At 48.8% G+C, this 20,918-nt stretch overlaps 1 protein-coding gene across 1 annotated transcript; it reads left to right on the top strand.

The window, feature by feature from the left end:
* The first annotated feature begins 129 nt into the window (after nt 1-129).
* On the top strand, nt 130-20,068 carry LOC149995403 (leukocyte immunoglobulin-like receptor subfamily A member 6). Its single transcript, XM_090259204.1, is given in 8 exon segments — nt 130-222; nt 14,599-14,760; nt 16,746-16,761; nt 17,638-17,802; nt 18,154-18,438; nt 18,583-18,885; nt 19,104-19,400; nt 19,653-20,068. Coding segments are annotated over 8 exon segments (1,698 nt in total). The 3' UTR covers nt 20,030-20,068.
* The last annotated feature ends 850 nt before the right edge of the window (nt 20,069-20,918 follow it).

The following is a 20,918-nucleotide window of genomic DNA, read 5'->3' as shown; positions in this document are numbered from 1 at the left end:
CCGGGCAGGGCCAAAGCTACCGCAAGTGGTCACACCTCCAACCGCCCCTAAGAACGCACACAGGTGAGCACCCCTGTGCCTGCCTGCAACAGGCTCACCTGCGACAAGAAGTTCGCGCAATCCGACAAGATGGCCCGCCATGACCTGACGCACAAGGGGCAGAAGCGCTTCACCTGCAGCGACCACCTGTCCAAGCTCTCGCGCTGCCACCCCGATTTACCCGTAACGGATTCGCAGCCCTGCAGCCTGGCCACAGCCCCGCGCCCGGCCCAGCTCTCAGCTCTGCCCCTGCCGGCCTGCAGGGCCCCGCAGGAGCCCACTCGGAGCTTGCCCCACGCGCTCGCTGTCCAGGCCCATTCCAGCGGTCCCCTGAAGTCCTAAGATGCCTCCGATCCCCTCAAGACAGCAAGGACGAGACCTGATGGTGGACTTGGGTCAGCTGGACCTTAGACGTGACCCCAAACACGGGTGGCTGGGATCTGTGTCTGTACAGAGCCATGACCTATTTTTTAAAATGACAAAATTTAAAACGACGGTGTTTACCAATAACTGGCCAGACACATTGAAACTTGAGGACAAGACATACAATTTAGGGATCCTGCCAGAAGAGGGAGCCATCCAATGTCTGAGAGGCCCTGGAACCTAAGCTGGACCAGCCAAAAGGATCCGTCACCTGAAGGCAGCTAGTCACGCTTGGAGGACGTGACTGCTACTTCAGACACATAAAGAGAGCACAAAACTCCAAAGAATGCGAAGAATCAAAAACATAACAACACCAAAGATCATAGTTACTGCCGCCCCCCCAACATCTGACCCCAAAGACATGGAGATCTGTAACTTACCTTGTAGATGATTCAAAAGTAATCTAATGAGCTACAAGACAAAGAAATGAAAGACGATTCAATAAAGTCAGGAAAACATTACATGGGTCAAGTTGGACCGTTAACAACGAGACAGAAATCATAAAAGAAAACCCATAAATTCTGGGGCTGAAGAAGTCAATGAATGAAATGAACAATGGTATAGAGGGCATAGACCAAATAACAGATCAAGAAAAACCAGAGGCCAATATCCTTATTGAATATAGGTGCAAAGTTTTATACAGTTTTATACACCATAATCCAGTGGGCTTCAGAGAAGGAAAACTCTGACTCCAAAAAACCTCCGCTGCCTTGCGGCATACCTCTTCAGGGGAAAGGCTAAGGGAGTAAACCCCGACAGAAAATCCGGAGCCGGAGTCCCTAAGGCGGTTTGACGTTGTAGTCAACACCGGCAACTCCTGCGGCGCACCTGAACCCAAGCTGTATTGACTCCGTCTTTCCCTTGGACCCTTCAGCTGCGAAGAGAGGGGGGGGTCTGCTGCATGGGCAACAGCAGACCCTCCATATTACCCTGCCCAGGCTCTGTAGCTTCAGCGTCATCACAAGATGTCAATTCAACACGGGAGGAGACAGATACCATGTCACTCCCGAGTCGGACTGCACAGCCATTCTCGGCGGTGCAGATAGACTCTTAAGAAGCTACACCATCGTCTCTCGAGACGGACGGCTGCCGACGAATCCAGTGGGCTTTAACACAGTGTCCCAGAAATATGAAAGAACATTTCAACATATGCAAATCAATAAGATTTTTCACCACAATAATAAAGTAACTGATATAAAACATATGGTTTTTTCAATAGATGCAGAGAAAGCATTTGAGAAAATAGACCATTCTTTCATAGTAAGCACTGTCAACAAAGTCGAGAGTAGAAAAAACACATCTTTACAAAATAGAGGTCCCATGAGGCAAGCCCAGAGTTAACATCATACTCAACAGTGGAAAGCTTAAAGGTTTTCTTCTGAAATCAGAGACAAGAGAAGGATGCCCACTCTCAACCCTCTTATGCAACTTATACTAAAAATCCTAGGTAGAGCAGACAGACAAGAAAAAGAAATAAACATGTCAAAACCAAAAAGAAAGAAATAAAACTGTCTGCAGATGATACAATCTTATATATAAAAATCCTAAAAATGCAACCAAAACATTGTTACAATTAATTAACAAGTTCAGTAAAGTTGAAGCATAAAAAGTAACCATACAGAAATCAATTGCATATCTATACAGGAACCACGATATATCAGAAGAAGAAATTTTTAAAAATGCCATTTACAGTAGCATCAAAAAATAATAAAATTCTTTAAAATGAATATAATAAAGGAGGTGAAAGATCTGAACTTCAAAAACTGTAAGATTTTAATGGGAGAAATTGAAAACAATAGGTGGAGACATGCCTCATGTTCAGTTTGGAAGAAGTAAGTAAAATGTCCACATTGTGGTCCTGGCTGATGTGGCTCAGTGGATTAAGTGCCAGCCTCTGGGCAGAAGGATCGCTGGTTCGATTCCCAGTCAGGGCACATCCCTGGGTTGCGGGCCAAGTCCCCAGTTGGAGGTGCATGAGAGGCAACCACACATTGATGTTTCTCTCCACCTATTCCTCCTTCTCTTCCCATCTCTCTCAAAACAAACAAATACATATTTTTTAAATAAATAAAATGAAAAAAAATGTCTGCAATGACTGATGAGATCTATATGCAAATTCAATAAAATCCCTATGTAAATTCCAATGACGTATTTCACCAAAGTACAAAAGACAATACTTAAATTCATACCAAACCAAAAAAGACCCTGAAAAGCCAATGAAGTCTTGAAAAAAAAAAGGACAAAGCTGGAGGTAGCACACTGCCTGATATCAAACTATACTACAGAGCTATAGTAACTAAAACAATGTAGTAGTGGCAAAAAAAATTTTTTTTAAAGACACATACACCAAAGGATCAGAATTAAAAGTTCAGAAATAAACTCATGCACACACTGCTAAGAAATATATGACAAAGAGAAGGCATTTGGCAAAATTCAAGAAACTCTCAGCACACCAGATATGGAAGGGAACTTTCTCAATCTGATAGAGGGACAATACAAAAGCTACACTGAACATCACATCTAAGGGGGAAACTGAATGTAGGTGGAAAATACACAGGAGGTGGCTGGAGACAATGACCTGAAGCTCAAGTAGGAGTCTTGTGTGGGGAAGACCCTTGGTCTTGAAAGGCACTTGTCCCCGTGGCATATTTCACAGATCTAGACCAAATATTTCAAAAGTTCTATGGAACAAAAATGACCCCAAATAGCCTCAGTAATCTTGAGAAAGAAGAACAATGTAGGAGAGATCACAATACCTGATATCAAACTATACTACGAGGCCACTATAATCAAAACAGTCTGGTACTGGCATAAGAACAGACACATAGATCAATGGAACAGAATAGAGAGCTCCGACATAAAGTCAGGTTTTGATGGTCGATTAACACTTGACAAAGGGCGCAGGAGCATAAAATGGAGTAAAAATAGCCTCTTCAACAAATGGTGTTGAAATATCTGGACAGGGATGTGCAAAAAAATGAAACTAGACTCCTGGCCAAGATGGAGACCTAGACAGACACGCGGTGTCTCCCTCCACAACTAAGAAGGAATGCAACTACCTCAAATTAGAGACAATCAGAAGTTCCAGAAAATTGAGCTACATGCAAGTCCAACAAACAAAGATATGAAGAAGAAATACTCACCCAGACAGTTAGGAGGGACGGAGCCAGAGCAGAAAGGTCTCGGTGTGGTGGTGGCGGCGGCAGCAGCAGCAGCAGCAGCAGCAGCAGTGGCAGCAGTGGCAGCAGCGGCAGCAGCAGCAGGCCAGCAGAAAGCACAGTCACACATTTTTGAAAGTTGAGAGAAACACCTGGGGATCACTCCCAGCACCAGACCAGATCTCACAGGTCACGGTTCCAGCACCAGGGACAATAAAGCCTCATTGCTTCTGACTGTGCAAACCAGTGGGGGTTGGGGTGGAGTAAGAAGCTTCTGGTCTCTCAGCAGAGTTCACTTGTTTAAAGCCCCCCCCATCCTAGAACATCCACAGACCCACCCACTCTGGGAACAACAACCAAAACAACTGCTAGAGAAGATCCAGGCCCATTCAGAAGTGGAAAAAGTGCCTGGAAAAGGGGTGAGTGCTGGGCAAGTGGCATTGTTCCCTCTCAGACCCCTCCCCCACATACAGCACCACAATGTGGTGAAACAGGTCGCCCTGCACTGACGAATCCATAAGGCTCCACCCCTAACAATGTAACAGGTGCAACAGCTCTACCTAAGACACAGAGGCAAACAAACAGGAGCCTGTCAAGATGAGGAGACAGAGAAGTATGGCCCAAAAGAGGGAACATATCAAAGTTCCAGTGGGAGAACTAAGCGACGAGGAGATGGCCAACCTAACAAATGAGAGATAGCCAACCTAACAGATGTAGAGTTTAAAACAGTGGTGGTAAAGATGCTCACACGCTTGACAGATGTCCTTAAGTGTGGCAGACACATAAGGCAAGAATTGAAGGCAATGTTAAATGAAACAGAAGAAAATTGGAGTTCAAATCAATGACTTGGAAACTAAGGAAGAAAAAAACAGTCAACCAGTACAGAGTGAGGAAACAAGAATTGAAAAAAATGAGGAGAGGCTTAGGAACTCTGGGACAACTTTAAATGGGACAAAAGCCAAATAATAGGGGTGCCAGAAGGAGAAGGAGAAGAAGAGCAAGAAATTGAAAGCTTATGTGAAAAAGTAATGAAGGAAAACTTCCCAATTGTTGAAGGAAATAGACATACAAGTCCATGAAGCACAGAGAGTCTCAAAGAAGCTAGACCCAAAGAGGACCACACCAAGACACATCAGAATTAAAATGCCAAAGGTTCAAGGTAAAGAAATAATCTTAAGAGCAGCAAGAGAAAAGCAGAGCCTTACCTAAAAAGGGATTCCTAGAAGACTCTCAGCTGATTTCTCACAAGACACTTTGCAGGCAAGAAGGGACTGGCAAAAACTATTCAATGTGATGAAAAGCTAGGACCTACAACCAAGATTACTCTATCCAGCAAAGCTATCATTTAGAATGAAGGGCAGATGAAGTGCTTCCCAGACAAGGCGAAGCTAAAGAAGTTCATCATCACCAAGCCATTATTATATGAAATGTTAACGGACTTATTTAAAAAAAAAAAGATCAACACTGTGAACATTAAAATGACCACAAACTCACAAGCTATGAACAACTGAATCGAAACAATAAAATGAAAACAAACTAATCAAACAACCAGAACAGGAACAGAGTCATAGGTGTGGGGATCTTTTGGAGGGTTATTAGCTGGAGGGGGAAGGGGGAGAAATGGGGAAATGGTGCAGGGATTAAGAAGCATAATTGGTTGGTACAAAATAGACAGGAGGAAGTTAAGAATAACATAGGAAAGGGTGAAGCCAAAGAACTTATATGCATGACCCATGGATATGAACTAAGGGGGCTGGGGTTGCTGGAGGGAACATGGGTCCCAGGAAGAAAGGAGCTAAGAGAAAAGAAATTGGGACTACTGTAACAACATAATAAATAAAATATACTTTAAAAAATAAAACTAGATCACCACCTTTTACTATACACCAGAATAAACTCAAAATGGACAAAAGAATAAATTATAAGTTGAAAAACCATAAAAATCCTAGAAGAAAACATAGGCAGTAAAATCTCAGACATCTCTCATAGCAATATTTTTACCAATATGTCTTCTAGGGCAAGGAAAATAAAGGAAAAAATATAACCAAACAGACCTACATAAAACTAAAAATCTTCCGCATGGCTAACGAAAACATCAGCAAAATGAAAAGGGAACCAACCATATGGGAAAACATATTTGTCAGTGATACATTGGACACAGGTTTGATCTCAAAATAAATAAAAAACTTATACAACTCAACATCAGGAAGACAAACAATCCAATTAAAAAATGGGCAAAGGTCGAACACTTATCCAAGGACATACAGAGGACCCACAGGCATTTGAAAGGATGCTCAACATCAGTAGCCATCAGAGAGATGCAAATTAAAACCACAATGAGATACCAGCTCACACCAGTCAGACTGACCACCATCAACAAATCAACAAACAAGTGCTGGTGAGGATGTGGAGAAAAGGGAACCCTAGTGTGCTGCTGGTGTAATGCCGACTGGGACAGCCACTGTGGAAAACAGTGTGAAGTTTCCTGAGAAAACTAAAAATAGAACTACCTTTCGACCCAGTGATTCTGCTGCTGGGAATATACCCTAAAAATTCTGAAACACCAAATTCAGAAGAACCTATGCACCCCTATGGCCATGGCAGCAATATTTTCAATGCCCAAGTACTGGAAACAGCCTAACTGCCCATCAGTGGATGAGAGAATTTAAAAAACTGTGGTACATTTACACAGTGGAGTACTATACAGCAGAGAGAAAAAAGAAACTCACCCTTCACAACAGCACGGATGGACCTGGAGAACATTATGTTGATGGAAATAAGCCAGGTGGTGAAAGACAAATACCATATGATCTCACCTAATACAGGAACCTAATGAACAAAACAAATGAGTGAAATAGAACCAGAGGCATGGAAACAAGGAACAGACCAACAGTGACCAGAGAGGAGGGGTCAGGGGGATAATGGTGGAAAGAAGGGGAAGGGCCTAGACAAAGAACATGTAGGAATGACCCACGGACATGGCCAACCGGGTGGGGATTGTCTGTGGGAGCAGGGGGAGGGCTGGGCGGAGGAGGACAAAGAGGGAAAAACCTTGGGACAGCTGTAACAGAATAACTATTGAAAAAATGATTTTAAAAAAGGCACCTGTCTTCCAGCATGAAGCCTTCTCCCTGTGGCCATCAGAGGGCACATAGGAGTCACCACAGAGCCTCATTCTCACAGTGAGACATTCTCACAGGAAGCCTAGAACACTCTGTGGGGCAGAGGCAATAGTTCACCCAAATGAGTGTCTGTCCCTCACGAAGAGCCAAACGAGACCAGGAGAGATTGTGCACCCACTGGCCCAGCAGAGGGTCTTAGAGACACGTCAGTAGGGGAGACCCCTCACCCTCCGTTCCCTGAGACCCCTTGCTGGTGAATGCGCCTTCACATAAACCATTAGCTCCCACAGCGTTGCTGGCTCACAGCGGGTGACACTCCCAGGGGACAGATGTGGGGGCGAAGGTCAGAGGACTGGGAGCCTGAGCCATCAGGACAAGCTGAGAGTGTCACAGTTTGGCATGTTGGCTGTGACCAAGTCACATTTCCTTTCTTAGGCACAGTTTCTGCCTCTGTTTGGGAAAAACAAAAACAAAAAACAGAAAACTAGCCCTGGCTGGTGTGGCTCAGGGGACAGAGCACTGGCCTGTAAACCTAAGGGTCGCCAGTTCGATTCCCAGTTAGGACATATGCCTACGTTTCCGGCCAGGTCTACATTTGGGGGCAACCACACACTGATGTTTCTCTCCCTCTCTTTCTCCCTCCCTTCCCTTCACTGTAAAAATAAATAAATAAAATATTTATTAAAAAGTAACTATAACTCCACAAAGGGATTGTGACGTTCCCAGGAGATAATGCACCAGTTACAGAATAGGCACGGAATTTCTTTACCATTATTATCCATCTGCATCTTTTAGGACAGTATCCTCTCAAGACCACCAGGAGCAAGGAGACCAATGTATATTTTCCCCCTAATTGTGGGTCTTTAAATGGCTAACACTTCCCTGAAAATACACAAAATATAAATGTTTTCAAATGAGGGTTGAGGAGGGACCCTGGTGGCCCACATGTCCCTGTTTTGGGAGTTGATTGGGCTGTGGAAGCCTGGAGCCCCCAGTGAGTGAGTGCGGCCCAAGCCGGAGGAGGCTGGGCTGCTGCCCTAGGACCAGGCAGGACCAGGCTTACCAGGGGCTGGGGGTTCCTCTGTGGCTCACCAGCTCTCTGCCATGGACAGCAGGTGCGGGCAGGAACAGTCGTAGCGCCGGACTGGGCTCACTGTGCAGACGCTCTGAGGCAGGGGCGTATTTCAGCCCACATGTGAGACTGAGGAGAAGGTTCCAAAGCAGAAAGATTTGAAAGAAACAGAAATACACAGAACCCCCTCCACACAACTTTGGAGCAGCAATCCCCAGGAATCCCAGGAGTGGGGGACTCAGAAGCTGGGCTGACAAAGATAATGAGACTCAGTGTAAAACCTTCACTAACCATCTGCTCCTGGAAGGTACTTCTCCACTGCGTCTGGTATTGCCTCTGCTCTGAGGGAGTCTGGTCCCAGTGAGCTTGTCATTACTGTAATCTGCGTTTCCCATAGAAATTGTGTTACGGTTTTTTTTTTTAAAGATTTTATTTACTTTTAGAGAAAAGGGTAGGAAGGGAAAAAGAGAGGGAGAGAAACATCGATGTGCCAGAGATACATCGATTGGTTGCCTCTCACCTGCCCCTGGCTGGGGACCTGGCCTGCAACCCAGGCAACTGCTCTGACTGGGAATCGAACTGGTAGCTTTTTGGTTCACAGGCCGGCACTCAATCCACTGACCCACACGAGCCAGGGCAGGATTTTTTGGGGGGTGGGGGGACAGTTCAGTGATTCTTAATTATTTTTGAGTTGAAACTCACATAAAGTAATATTAACCATTTTAATGTGTACAATTTAGTGTCCGAGATGATCTTTTCATTTTAATTTATCCTTCATTTGCTCCATTTACCACAAGAGGACAAGATACAGAAATTATCTTATTTTTTTAAGATTCTATTTTTTAATTTTTAGAGAGAGTGGAAGGGAGGAAGAAACAGAGAGAAAGGAACATCAATGTGTGATTGCCCCTCGTGTGCCCCCATCTGGGGACCTGGGCTGCAACCCAGTCATGTGCCCTGACTGGGAATTGAACTGGCAAACACTTTGGTTTGTAGGCCCGTGCTCAGTCCATTGAGCCACACCAGACAGGGGATTTTATTTTTAAATACATGCCTTTTATCATTAGTTGGTCTTCCTCATGTCTGTAAAACATTTGAGTATCTATCTCTTGCACTGTTACTAAACGTCATCCTCAGTTCTTCTTTCTGACACCACAGATATGACGTTCACCCTCATCATTCTAGTCCCCAGGTACCGTCATTCCCCACCTCTAGGCTCCCTGCGCTGCCTGCAGGAAATTCCCTCTCCGCTGGTCTCAGCTTTTGTAATTGGACCTCCAGGTGTGTCTTATCCTTGATGGGAAGAGTTGACTTAATGTGTCCATTCTGTGGGGCTGTCCACCGCTCAGATTTCTCAGTCATTATATTCATCTGTACAAAACAACTCACATTCATAGCTCAAAATCTGAATCCTCACCTTCTTTTTCAGACACTTAAACATGATGATAAATTGCTCTCATATTTTCCTGGTGACTCTCTTTCCTGCATGTTGTGAGAAATGCTCACAATAAAAAAAACTGGGACACAGGACTTGAGCAGGAAAGCGAGGCCTTTATTCACGAGTCTGCAGAGCCGGGGGTACCTCACAGCCAGGAGAATGTGCGCACCAAGTAGACAAAGAAAACTGGTTTTATAGTGCCCCACCCTAAAGTGAAAGTGATTAGCTTCCCCACCCTAAAGTGAAAGAGATTAGCCTTCCCACCCTGAAATTGTCACCCTAAAGTGATTAGCTTCCCCACCCTGAAATTGACAGGATCAGCTGCCCCGCCCTAACGCAATTAGCTCCCCCTCCCCTCTCCTTCCCCGTTTCTCCATTACTGGTAACTCCGGAGTTACAATCGAACACGGTTATCTAAATGCCCCTTCTGTGGTTTGTAGATATGCCCGTGCTGTCAGCTGCCCTCTCAGACACCCTTTAATTACATTTGCCCTTTGTTATTGCTAATTTTGTGCTGGTTTGGGAGTCACTATGTCCCTGTTTCCTACAATGTGACACCCCCATTTCAGTGGACGGCTGTCCAAGCACTGTCTGTCATTATGAGGAATTCTCTACTGTCCACCCCTGATGGATGTCTCCCCCCTCAGACGCCTGGTCTCCCACAGACTTCTCCGGGGCTGTTTCAGCAGTTAGGCTGATGGGGGCTGAGGCAGCACCCCGGCCCCATGGCATCCTCTCTCTCAGACTCAGCATCTGCTCAGCGCTCTGCCCGTCACAGCTGCTCCAATGGGAGCCTCACATGCACACGCGAGACATAAAACATGGACTCACTGTGTTTCAGGCCACCCAGGGGAGACTGCTCCCTGTAGACCATGAATATGGGCCAGTGGGCACAGGTACCCCAATGCCTGTACAGACACACGGGGCAGAGGCCACACATCCAGCCTTCAGCTGCATGCTGACCTTCCCCTCCTGTGAGGACCTGGGCTCTCTCTCTCCACACAGGGGATCCTCCTCCTGTTACAGAGCCCCTGGGCTGCTCCAATTGAAAACAAGCCCACGGGCTCTTTAGTTAGGGGTCCGATTGCCCGCCGCCAAAATTATAACTCTGAATATTATAGCTGAGTGAAAAGAAAATTGTTTATTTAACAGTTACACATATCCTTGCCTCCCCCCTACCAAACCTAGCCAGTTTTAGGGGGGTCAGAAACACCGTTTCCCTACTTCTTAGCCACAGTTCAGCTTTACCAGCAGCTGCCAATCACTCAATCTGATTGGGGAGGTCCTTTCTGTGCTGTGGTGCCCTCCAGCTCTCAATGTAGGACCGCCTGGATTCTCAGCCTCCTTGCAAACTGTCTTCTTTCTGTAAACCACGTGGATCTCCTCTCCTTCTCCAGAGCACCCCTGCAAGCACCCAACAGCGAGGGAGACAGCCCCAGAGCGTGCCCCCCCCAAAGTGTTTGCAGCTGCCTATATATCCCTGACTGCGTCCTCTGACGCAGTGGGTGTTGCCAACAGTTCTGACCATTCACAGAACCCCACGTAGGCTCTGTGTGCTTTCTCCATACCATCCCCTGGTTCAAGACTCCTCCCATCCACCTGAGGCCTTGGAAGCATCCAAGCAATTTTACATAATGAAAGACACCAGCCACCAGCCTCAGGCCTGTGGAGACATTCTGAAAGCTGCTTCCTTTTCCCCATCCCCCAGCCACAAACTCTGGGGTTTTTTGGACTCCCCTGTTTCTGTAACAGTTTCCCCCCTCTCACTCAGACTTAGACCCTTTATAATCTTATAAAGGACAATGGGCGAAGGTCTCGTGTTCTTCTAACTGCTTCCTGCTGGACATGGTCATCGTCCTACCTACCCTTGGGTCTAGAAATCCCTAATAAGAGTGTGGATGTAGGGGAGGGTGGCCTTTCCACATGGGGAAAGATCTTGAAGAGTCCAGGTCAGTTGGCTGTTTCTGGGTAGCGGCATGCTTAGTTTCCAAGGGCTGGCACTGCTGGACAAGCTGGCATCCTTGTCGTATTCTGGAGGCAATAGATTTAAAAGGCATCATTAAAACCATAATCACTAGATGACAAAAAAAGCAGGGATTTATCTCTCAATGCCTCACATTACGAAAAGAAATGGCTTCTTTGGAGGTAGGTGTGCAGGGCATGTCACACCTGTCCAAAGCCCTTTTGCCCAATTCACTTAGCTTGGGCTGAGGGGTATAAATTTTGGACTTCCCCCCTCTCAGACCTCTGGGCCCTTTCTGTCCAAGCCATTAGGACAGAAAAGAAACCAGTTTTGAAGTGAAGCCTGCAGACCACCCCATACTTCACCAACTCAACCACTTAGTTCAGCCAAACCATTGAGTCTCAGGAGGTGGCAATGCAGATGGGCTTCTTAAGTGAGGTCTATATGTACAGATAATCACTCAGGTAGAGATCATAGGCTTATGCCCTATGAAAACAGAAAGAACATGCACGTTAATTCACACAACACGATTCACAAACCAGTCTCTTAATCTGAGAGACTGTCTTATTGGGAAGACATCCAGTTGCAAGGCATTTGACATTCTTCTTGCCTGTAAATTAAACATCCTTGATAATGTCACATACTTGGTTTAACTTTCAAATGAAAAACAAACTTCATACACAGTTAGCTGCACTGAGCATTGTGATTTTCCTTGAGTCACGATTTTTCTCCTTAAGATTACCCTCCTTGTCAGTAAAGGGACTGCATTAAGTCCAGTTTTAATTTAGCCTGTTCATTTGCATAAACACAACAAGAGCAGTGATTGACCACATATGATCTTTAAGTCTACTTTGCTGGAACTTACGCAAGGAACCTTCATGTTGACTTTAGTCTGCCCATCAGGGCACAGAAGCTGAGCCACACATCTGCCATTCAGCCTTGCCTGTAAACACCTGCTTTCCCAAGTCCTTTGGGTTTTCCATTGTGCCTTAAGGTTCTTTCTAGCCATCTTTCAGGAAAGCAACCTTCGTTCCTTCCCTGGAAAGACTGCCATGAACTGCACAACCAACCAAGGTGTCAGGCCTTTTTCCTTCTGGGCTTTCCTTAGCTTCAAAAGTAAAGTCCAGTTCCTCAGAGCTTTCTGGTAACAACCAGAGCCTAAGCATGCCTCCTTCAGGCATGTCACTCCAGTCAAAAGTCTTGGTTAACAATACCTTTATTAACAACTGGTCTTTTTAGTTTTATGCAAAGAAACCTAATGTAATTACTTACTCCTTTAAATTGCCAAATTCTGGAGGGATCAGGTAAGGAGAAAAATATACAGTGTGAAGGAAAATCCTTGTCCTTCTAATATTCCCTAAAATTGCATTTCCATGCCTTATACTTTCTTTTGTTCACTTTCCTACATGTGAAGTTTTTTTAACTTTCTCTGGGAAACCTCAATTTTCCTTTCAGATTATATGGCCAGTACCAATACAGAGAATTCCAGACACTTCCTAGGCCTCAGAGAATTCTAGACCTTACATAGGTCTCCAATGGCTAATGCCAAACCAATACAGGGAATTCCAAATGACCTTTCATAGGTCCCCAATTGCTAATGCCAATCCCAACACAGGGAATTCCAAATGACCTTTCATAGGTCCCAAGGCTAAATGCCAACACAGGGAATTCCAAATGACCTTTCATAGGTCCCCAATGGCTAAATGCCAATACAGAGGTACAGTAACCATACAATTAGACCACAAGTAGTTGAGGTTTCCCTTTTCCCAGGTTTAAAAACTTTCACAACCTTTCTATATATTTACCCATTCAGATTTAACCATAACCCATTTCCAATTCTTTTCCACACTGTAAAGGACTCTACCCAAACTCAGTATTTGGCAGCTAAAATTCCCTAGATTTGCAAGCACATGCCTAAAGCAAAAGAAACACTTTTAATCTGTGTTTCAGTTCACTGTCCTTTTTTTCGAAAGAGTAATTTCAAATCTTCTTCCGGAGTTCAGGTCCAACTTTCCCTTTCGCTGTCAATCACAGCAGCAGGGTCTGTGTCCTCCTCAGGCGGTGCTCGTTTTACCCGTGTGTGGTGTATCCAGGACTTGATTCCTACCAGCTTCAGCGAAGAATGTGTTGTTAGCAAAACATCATAGGGACCAGTCCATTGTTCAGCCAGCTGCTATTCAGGACCTTGCGTCTTCCAGGTCTTCAGTAAGACTCTGTCCCCAGGTCCGAATGGGTGCAAGGGTTTTCATTTCTACTTCCCGTCTTACGATTTGGACACTCATTCTTCCAGTGGCCCTTCTTTCTGCAATAGGCACACTGGTCCTTGCCCAATGGCTCTTTCCTCATCTCTTTAGGGTCCTGTTTCTTCCTTTGGCCTCTCCAGCCTGTTTTAAAGAACATCAAGTCCTGTCTTCTCTTTTCTACTCCCCTTGCATGGTAAACTTTAAATGCAATGTCCACTAACTGAGAGGGGCTCATTCCTAATACTCCATCTATACGCTGGAGTTTCCGTCTAATATCTGGGGCACTCTGCCCAATAAATGTCATGTTCACCATTCTTATGTTCTCTTGTGCCTGTGGATCAACATCAGTGTACTTGCTATAGGCTTGATAGATCCTCTCTAAGAACTCAGAAGGATCCTCATCTGGTTTTTGCTGAATAGTCTGTACCATATTCAGGCTTTTTGGCCTGGGTACCCCTTTTCTAAGTCCTTCCAATATACACTTCCTGTAGTGTTTCAAAGGAACTAGGCCTCCACCATTTGGGTCCCAGTTAGGCTCTGTCCAAGGAATTGCCACAGTTGGGTCGGGGGTCCCATGGGGATCCTCTCCATGGAGACGCTGAGCCTCTTCATTACCCTTACTTGTAACCAGTCACTTCTCATCCCCAGTTAGAAGAATATTTAGGAGAGCCTGTACATCTGCCCAGTTCGGGTTATGAGTGGCAAAAATGGAGGCAACAAGCTCTGCCATTTTCTGAGGATCTTCCCTATATGAGGGGTTAGAATTTTTCCAATCTAGCAAATCTGAAGTGGAAAACGGAGTATGGGCCCAATAGTAGCCAGAGGGCTGGCCTTGCTGATTTATTCCACCTATTGGGTACTGCTGTAGAGGGAATTGGCTTGCTCTGAATTGGGAGGCCCCCTGACTATACTGAGTTCCTTGGCGGGTTCTGGCGGGGGAGACCCACTCCTCCTGTAAGGGTGGAGTCATTGACTTTGCAGTCACTTCAGAGGCTGGCTCCAAAAAGGGTGGCGTGAGAGAAGTCCCTTGAGTTTGCAAAAGGGCGGGAACCGCGGAAGCCACTTCCATCTCTGGAGGTGGTATGGTGGAGGCAGCCTCCACCTGCAGAGGGCGCTGTGTCGTCGCCACTGGCGCTGCAGGAGCTGCGGCCGCCTGCAGAGGGCGCTGTGCCATCGCCACTGGCGCTGCAGGAGCTGCAGCCGCCTGCAGAGGGCGCTGTGCCGTTGCCACTGGCGCTGCAGGAGCAGCGGCCGCCTGCAGAGGGCGCTGCACCACAGGAACTGCTGCCACCTGCAGAGGGGGTGGAGCCACTGCCTCGGCCTCCTGAACCGCCCCCACCTGTGCCTGGCTTGGCGGATTTAGAGAGTTGAAGAGGGCTACTTCCTCATTTTCCCTTTCTTCCGGCATTTGACTCTCAGGAAAAGGCTTTGTGGCCTCTTTTTCCCTCTGCACCATTATTTGGGCCTCCATTTCTGCTAAGGTCGTCTTATGCAACTCTACAAATGCATTTAGATAATAAACATCTTCCCAATTTCCCGATTGCAGACAGTACCTCTTTAATTGGTTAACGATAAGGTAATTAAGGGAACCATTCACAGGCCACCTTTCCTTACCATCCAGAACATACTTAGACAAACAGTCTTACAAGAATACATTAATATTTTCTTAGTCATAGGATAACAACAGTATTTATCCCAGTTTTCCAAAATTCTTCCCAACGGGCTGCCCTCAGGAACTTGCCCAGAACTGCTTTTATTAACCCAGACATACATGACAATGGCTATATTCAGAAAAATCCCAAGGACCAGAAAACATATATACCACTCAGGCATCCATAATTCTATTACTTCCAGGAATTCTCCTAATCGGACAAACAAATCTAGTATCCACGATGCCATTATTTCAGAAATGAGTTTTTAGTAAACAATCATACTTCTCTAACCCCTTCTCAGTTCTATTTTCTTTTCACCGCACAGGCGTATTTAGGTGGCCGACGCCCTCAGAAGGTGTCTCCCAAGGGGGTCGACCTGCCACGGGCAATTATTAATGTCCTGCCGTGGTCGCCAATTTGTTACAGAGTCCCACCAGAGTCGCCAAATTGTTACAGAGCCCCTGGGCTGCTCCAATTGAAAACAAACCCATGGGCTCTTTAGTTAGGGGTCCGATTGCCCGCCGCCAAAATTATAACTCTGAATATTATAGTTGAGTGAAAAGAAAATTGTTTATTTAACAGTTACACATATCCTTGCCTCCCCCTACCAAACCTAACCAGTTTTAGGGGGGTCAGAAACACCGTTTCCCTACTTCTTAAGCACAGTTCAGCTTTACCAGCAGCTGCCAATCACTCAATCTGACTGGGGAGGTCCTTTCTGTGCTGTGGTGCCCTCCAGCTCTCAATGTAGGACCACCTGGATTCTCAGCCTCCTTGCAAACTGCCTTCTTCCTGCAAACCGCGTGGATCTCCTCTCCTTCTCCAGAGCACCCCTGCTAACACCCACCAGTGAGGGAGACATCCCCAGAGCGTGCCCCCACCAAAGTGTTAGCAGCTGCCTATATATCCCTGACTGCGTCCTCTGATGCAGTGGGTGTTGCCAATAGTTCTGACCATTCACAGAACCCCACGTAGGCTCTGTGTGCTTTCCATACCATCACCTGGTTCAAGACTCCTCCCATCCACCTGAGGCCTTGGAAGCATCCAAGCAATTTTACATAATGAAAGACACCAGCCATCAGCCTCAGGCATGTGGAGGCATTCTGAAAGCTGGTTCCTTCTCCCCATCCCCCAGCCTCAAACTCCAGGGATTTTTGGACTCCCCTGTTTCTGTAACACTCCCTGTGACCCGTGGATGGTCCTGGTCACAGGTGACCACCAGTTTCAGTCTTAGTTCTCCATTGGGTTCCCGCCCCATGTGGGCAACCTTCATTTTTCTTTCCTGCTCCTGTCTGTGCCCACAGCTTTTAAAACTGAAACCAGAAAAGCCGGTGTTCTTGCTGCCTGCCACCTGCCAGCCCCAATAAGCAGACACAGGGACTGAATCTTTATGGGCGCCTTACTCAGATGGTCGGTGATGAGAGAAGACAGGCGGGTTTTTGCCCTAACAGATTGCCTTAAATTCCATTATAAGCAAACCCTTTTAATAAGGAAAAGATAAGTGTAGGTAAAGGGCTTGGAATTCAAGGAAAATATTGGTCAGATAAAAGCTGCAACATCTTTCCTCTGTGTCCTGGGCAGTGGTCACCTCACCCTGGAGCACAACGGCTCAGATATCGTCTTGATTGCCTGCAGGCCTCCTGGAGTCAAGGTGGGTCAGACCTCGAGTTTCTGAAACAATAACTTTTTGCCAACATTGGTTACTAAACTTATCAGCTGTTACCTGAAACTAAAATTTTCCAACGATGGAGTCCCTCATTTGTACCTGGACTGGAAATGGATGTCTCCCTCCCCTGCGCCCAGCACACTGACCCACAGCCACCAAGGGTGGGGCTGGTGACAGCAGGATCCAGGTGAGGACACTGAGGCAGAGACAGGACATTACCCCACAGATCACTCGGGCATTCGTGATGGACATTTAAATAAATATTTATTTTAGGTCAAAATCAGAACTCTAACCCAAATCAGTGTCCCATAAGCTGATGGCAGGACCACAGCATGAGCAGGAGGCTTTAAGCAGGAAAGAGGGACCCTGAGGGGCAGGAATCACACTCAGAGGCTGGTACCCGTGAAGGCCGGGTGGGCGCGGTTGCTAAGGAAAAAGGAGAAGTTGGTGCGGGGCTGTGATGGAAAGAAGCCACACTCTGGGGCCAGGGCAAGGGGTGCGTTTCCTTCCCCTCCTTCCCTGCATGTGCCCTTGGTGCTCATGGTCACGGTGACACTGGACCTGCCTGCACAGCGAGAGGGAGACGTGTCTCTGTGGTCTGAGCTCTGCAGGCACAGGGACCACGTCTTCCTGAAGCACCTGCAGGGCCTGGGTGACCACTGTCCACGGGGAGGACACACAGGCAGGTGCTGATGCACAGCTGAGGTGGCGGGGGCCCCATGAGAAAGGCTCTGACCTGGAAGGATGTGCCATGGGGCACCTCACCTGCAAGGGGCATCTCAGGAGACTCAGAGTCTGTTTCTTGCTCAATTATGGGAATGAGGGCCGGGTTCCTTGGGAGACCCTGCTCCCCTTCCTGAGAGGCTGCTGACGTGACACCCCCATGGCAGGGAGGGCCAGCCTCCCAGTGGCCACACCCTGTGCGTCTGTCTACCCTGAGGGCACCGAGGCCTCTTCCTTCTGCACAGTGGAGTCCAGAGAGGAGAGACAGCATGGCCCCCACCCTCACGGCCCTGCTCTGCCTGGGTGAGATGTGAGGAGGGGGAGGGGGAGGGGGAGGGGAATCCCTGCTCTGCCAGGACCCAGGACTCGGGGGCTCACAGGGAGAAGGGTCCTGCTCAGGATTCAGGGCAATTCTCTCACAGCGCCCCTCTTCCAGGGCTGAGCGTAGGCCTGAGGACCCCAGTGCAGGCAGGTGAGTCTCCCCAGGGTCCCAGGGCCCTCTCCTCACTGGAACAAGGAGCCACCCCACAGGTGGCTGGGGATAAAGAATACAGATCTGTCTGATGGATGGGGGACACCTGAGGGGTTCTGGGACTGAGAGCTGGGCATGAAGTTTGAGAAATCTCTTGTGACCCAGCCCCTGATTCCTTCCAGGGACCATCCCTAAACCCACCCTCTGGGCTGAGCCAGGCCCTGTGATCCGCTGGGGGAGCTCCGTGACCATCTGGTGTCAGGGGAACATGGGGGCCCAAAACTTGGATCTGTATAAAGGTGAAACCCCACTGAGCTGGGACACAGAGAGCTCACTGGAGCCCAGGGACAAGGCCAAGTTCTCCATCACATACATGACACGGGACACTGCAGGGAGCTATGGCTGTCACTACCTCAGCCCCGTTGGCCGGTCAGAGCGCAGTGACCCCCTGGGGCTGGTGGTGATAGGTGAGAGGACACTCAGGGGTCCCAGCCTCAGGCTTTACTCTCAGGAAGGACGTGCTCTCAGGGAGTCTCCCCCTCAATTCCCAGCCCTGGGGGACGTGAGGTAGGTGTGAGCCCCATTTAACATGCTGCCTCCTTCTCTCCTAGGATTCTACAGCAAACCCAGCCTCTCAGCCCTGCCTAGCCCTGTCGTGACCTCAGTGGGGAATGTGACCCTCCAGTGTGGCTCAGGGCAGGGATTTGACAGGTTCATTCTGACTGAGGAAGGAGAGGACAAGCTCTCCTGGACCCTGGACTCACAGCGACAGCCCAGTGGGATCTTCCAGGCCTTGTTCCCTGTGGGCCCCGTGACCCCCGGCCGCAGGAGGACGTCCAGATGCTACGGCTATTACAGGAACACCCCACAGGAGTGGTCACAGCCCAGTGACACCCTAGAGCTCCTGGTCTCAGGTGAGGATGCCCCACTTTCTCCCCCTCCATCCTTGAGACACAAAACAGGTTATTGGGATCTTTGCTGGGAGGGGAGCCCCATGTGAGAGGGTGAGGGTGAGGGGAGCACAGGGGCTCTGGGGCTGAAGACCCACAGAGAGGGACATGGGGCCTGGAGCCAGGCCAGGACGAGGGTCATGGAAGGAGCAGTCCCTGTCTGTCATGTCTGGTCTCTGCAGGGGACTCAGGAAGGCCGTCCCTCCTGACCCGGCAGGGCCCCATCATGGCCCCTGGACAGAGCCTGACCCTCCAGTGTCGCTCCGACCTCGGCTATGACAGATTCGCTCTGTCAAAGGAGGGGAGGCAGGACCTCCCCCAGCGCCCTGCCCTGCAGCCCCGGGCTGGGCTCTCTCAGGCTGACTTCCCTCTGGGCGCTGTGCGGGGCTCCCAGGGCGGCCGGTACCGGTGCTACGGCAGACGCGGCCTCTCCCCCGTGTGGTCGGCCCCCAGTGAGCCCCTGGACGTCCTGGTGGCAGGTGAGGAGCCAGCGGGTTCCGTCAGAGACCCAAGTCTGCTCAGGCCCTGCTGGGGTCTCGGGTGGTGACGACCAGCACAAGGGGTGTGGGGTCCCCAGGGAGGGAGAGAGACAGACATGGGTGGGAGGGGACAAGGGAGACTCAGAGGAAACAGGACAGACAGACAGAGAGGAGGGTCCTCAGAAAGGGGCCTGGTGACTCTCAGGTCGGGACAAGGTGGGCGGCAGCCCCTCACCACGCCCCTCTCTCTAGGTCAGCTCCCTGACAGACCCTCCCTCTCGGCACAGCCGGGCCCCATGGTGGCCTCGGGAGAGAACGTGACCCTGCTGTGTAAGTCACAGAGCTTTAGGGACACGTTCCTTCTGTCCAAGGAGGGGGCAACTGGTGCCCCCCTGCGTCTCAGACCATAGCATCAAGCTCAGCAGTACCAGGCGGAGTTCTCCGTGGGTCCTGTGACCTCAGCCCACGGGGGCACCTACAGGTGCTACGGCTCCCGCAGCACCTCCCCCTACCTGCTGTCACAGCCCAGTGACGCCCTGGAGCTCCTGCTCTCAGGTGAGTCCCATGATGCTGTCCTTTCTGTGCTCAGTCAGCTCAGAGCCCTGTCCCTGGAGAGTCTGAAACTGTAAAAAATGAGGGGACCCAGGGGTTCCCACTGACAGGACACTCAGGAGGCCTTAAACCCACTCCTCCCCCATGGACCGGGGTACCCCTTTTGAGTCAGTGGGGTCTCTGAGCTGTAGGAGAATAAGCTCATGAGTTCCATGCCTCCGACGGAACGCAGAACACCAGCTCTTCATTTTTTCTTTATTGAGACCATTTTCATCCCTAATGCTGAGCTCTTGGGGTACAGCTCTTATTGAAGTGACTCAGACCAAGTTCTGAATCCAGAGGTCACAGGCAGGCTGAGGTCACCCGAGGAGGGGACAGGGCACCTGGCAGAGATAAGATGGGGCTCATGGAAGGACCATGGAAAAGCTATGGTCTGAGAGGTGGGGCATTGGAGAGCACAGACCCAAGGAGGAAGGCCTGTGTCCCCCCCAAGTCCACACTCACACCCTCATTCATGATTCTCAGGAGCAGGAGCAGACGGCACCATCAGCCCATCACAGAACAAGACAGACCCCCAGAGTGGTGAGTAGGAGAAACTGAGTTGAGGGGCTTGGGGCAGAGGGACTTGTCCTGTCAGAGGGAGGCAGGGGTCCTAGGTGGACATCCAGGATCCTGGGGTGACTTTGTCATCCCTGACCTCTGTGACCTCTTTCCCTACAATCCTTAGCCTCCCACGCCCAGGACTACACGGTGGAGAACCTCATCCGCATGGGCATCGCTGGCTTGGTCCTGGTGGCCCTCGGGGTGCTGCTGCTTCAGGCTCGAGACAGCGAGAGGAGGGCCCACGCTGCAGCCGGGATGTGAACTCAGAGGGGATGGTCACCGTTCAGAGTGGAGGAGCCAAGCCCATCTGATGACCCAGGATGTGGTGAAGGACAGTCTGGGCCGCAGCTGGGGAAAGAGCTG

Source organism: Furipterus horrens, unplaced genomic scaffold, assembly GCF_987537825.1.
Source record: "Furipterus horrens unplaced genomic scaffold, mFurHor1.1.pri manual_scaffold_13, whole genome shotgun sequence".
NCBI lineage: Eukaryota > Metazoa > Chordata > Mammalia > Chiroptera > Furipteridae > Furipterus > Furipterus horrens.
This window is presented reverse-complemented; position numbering and strand designations above follow the sequence as displayed.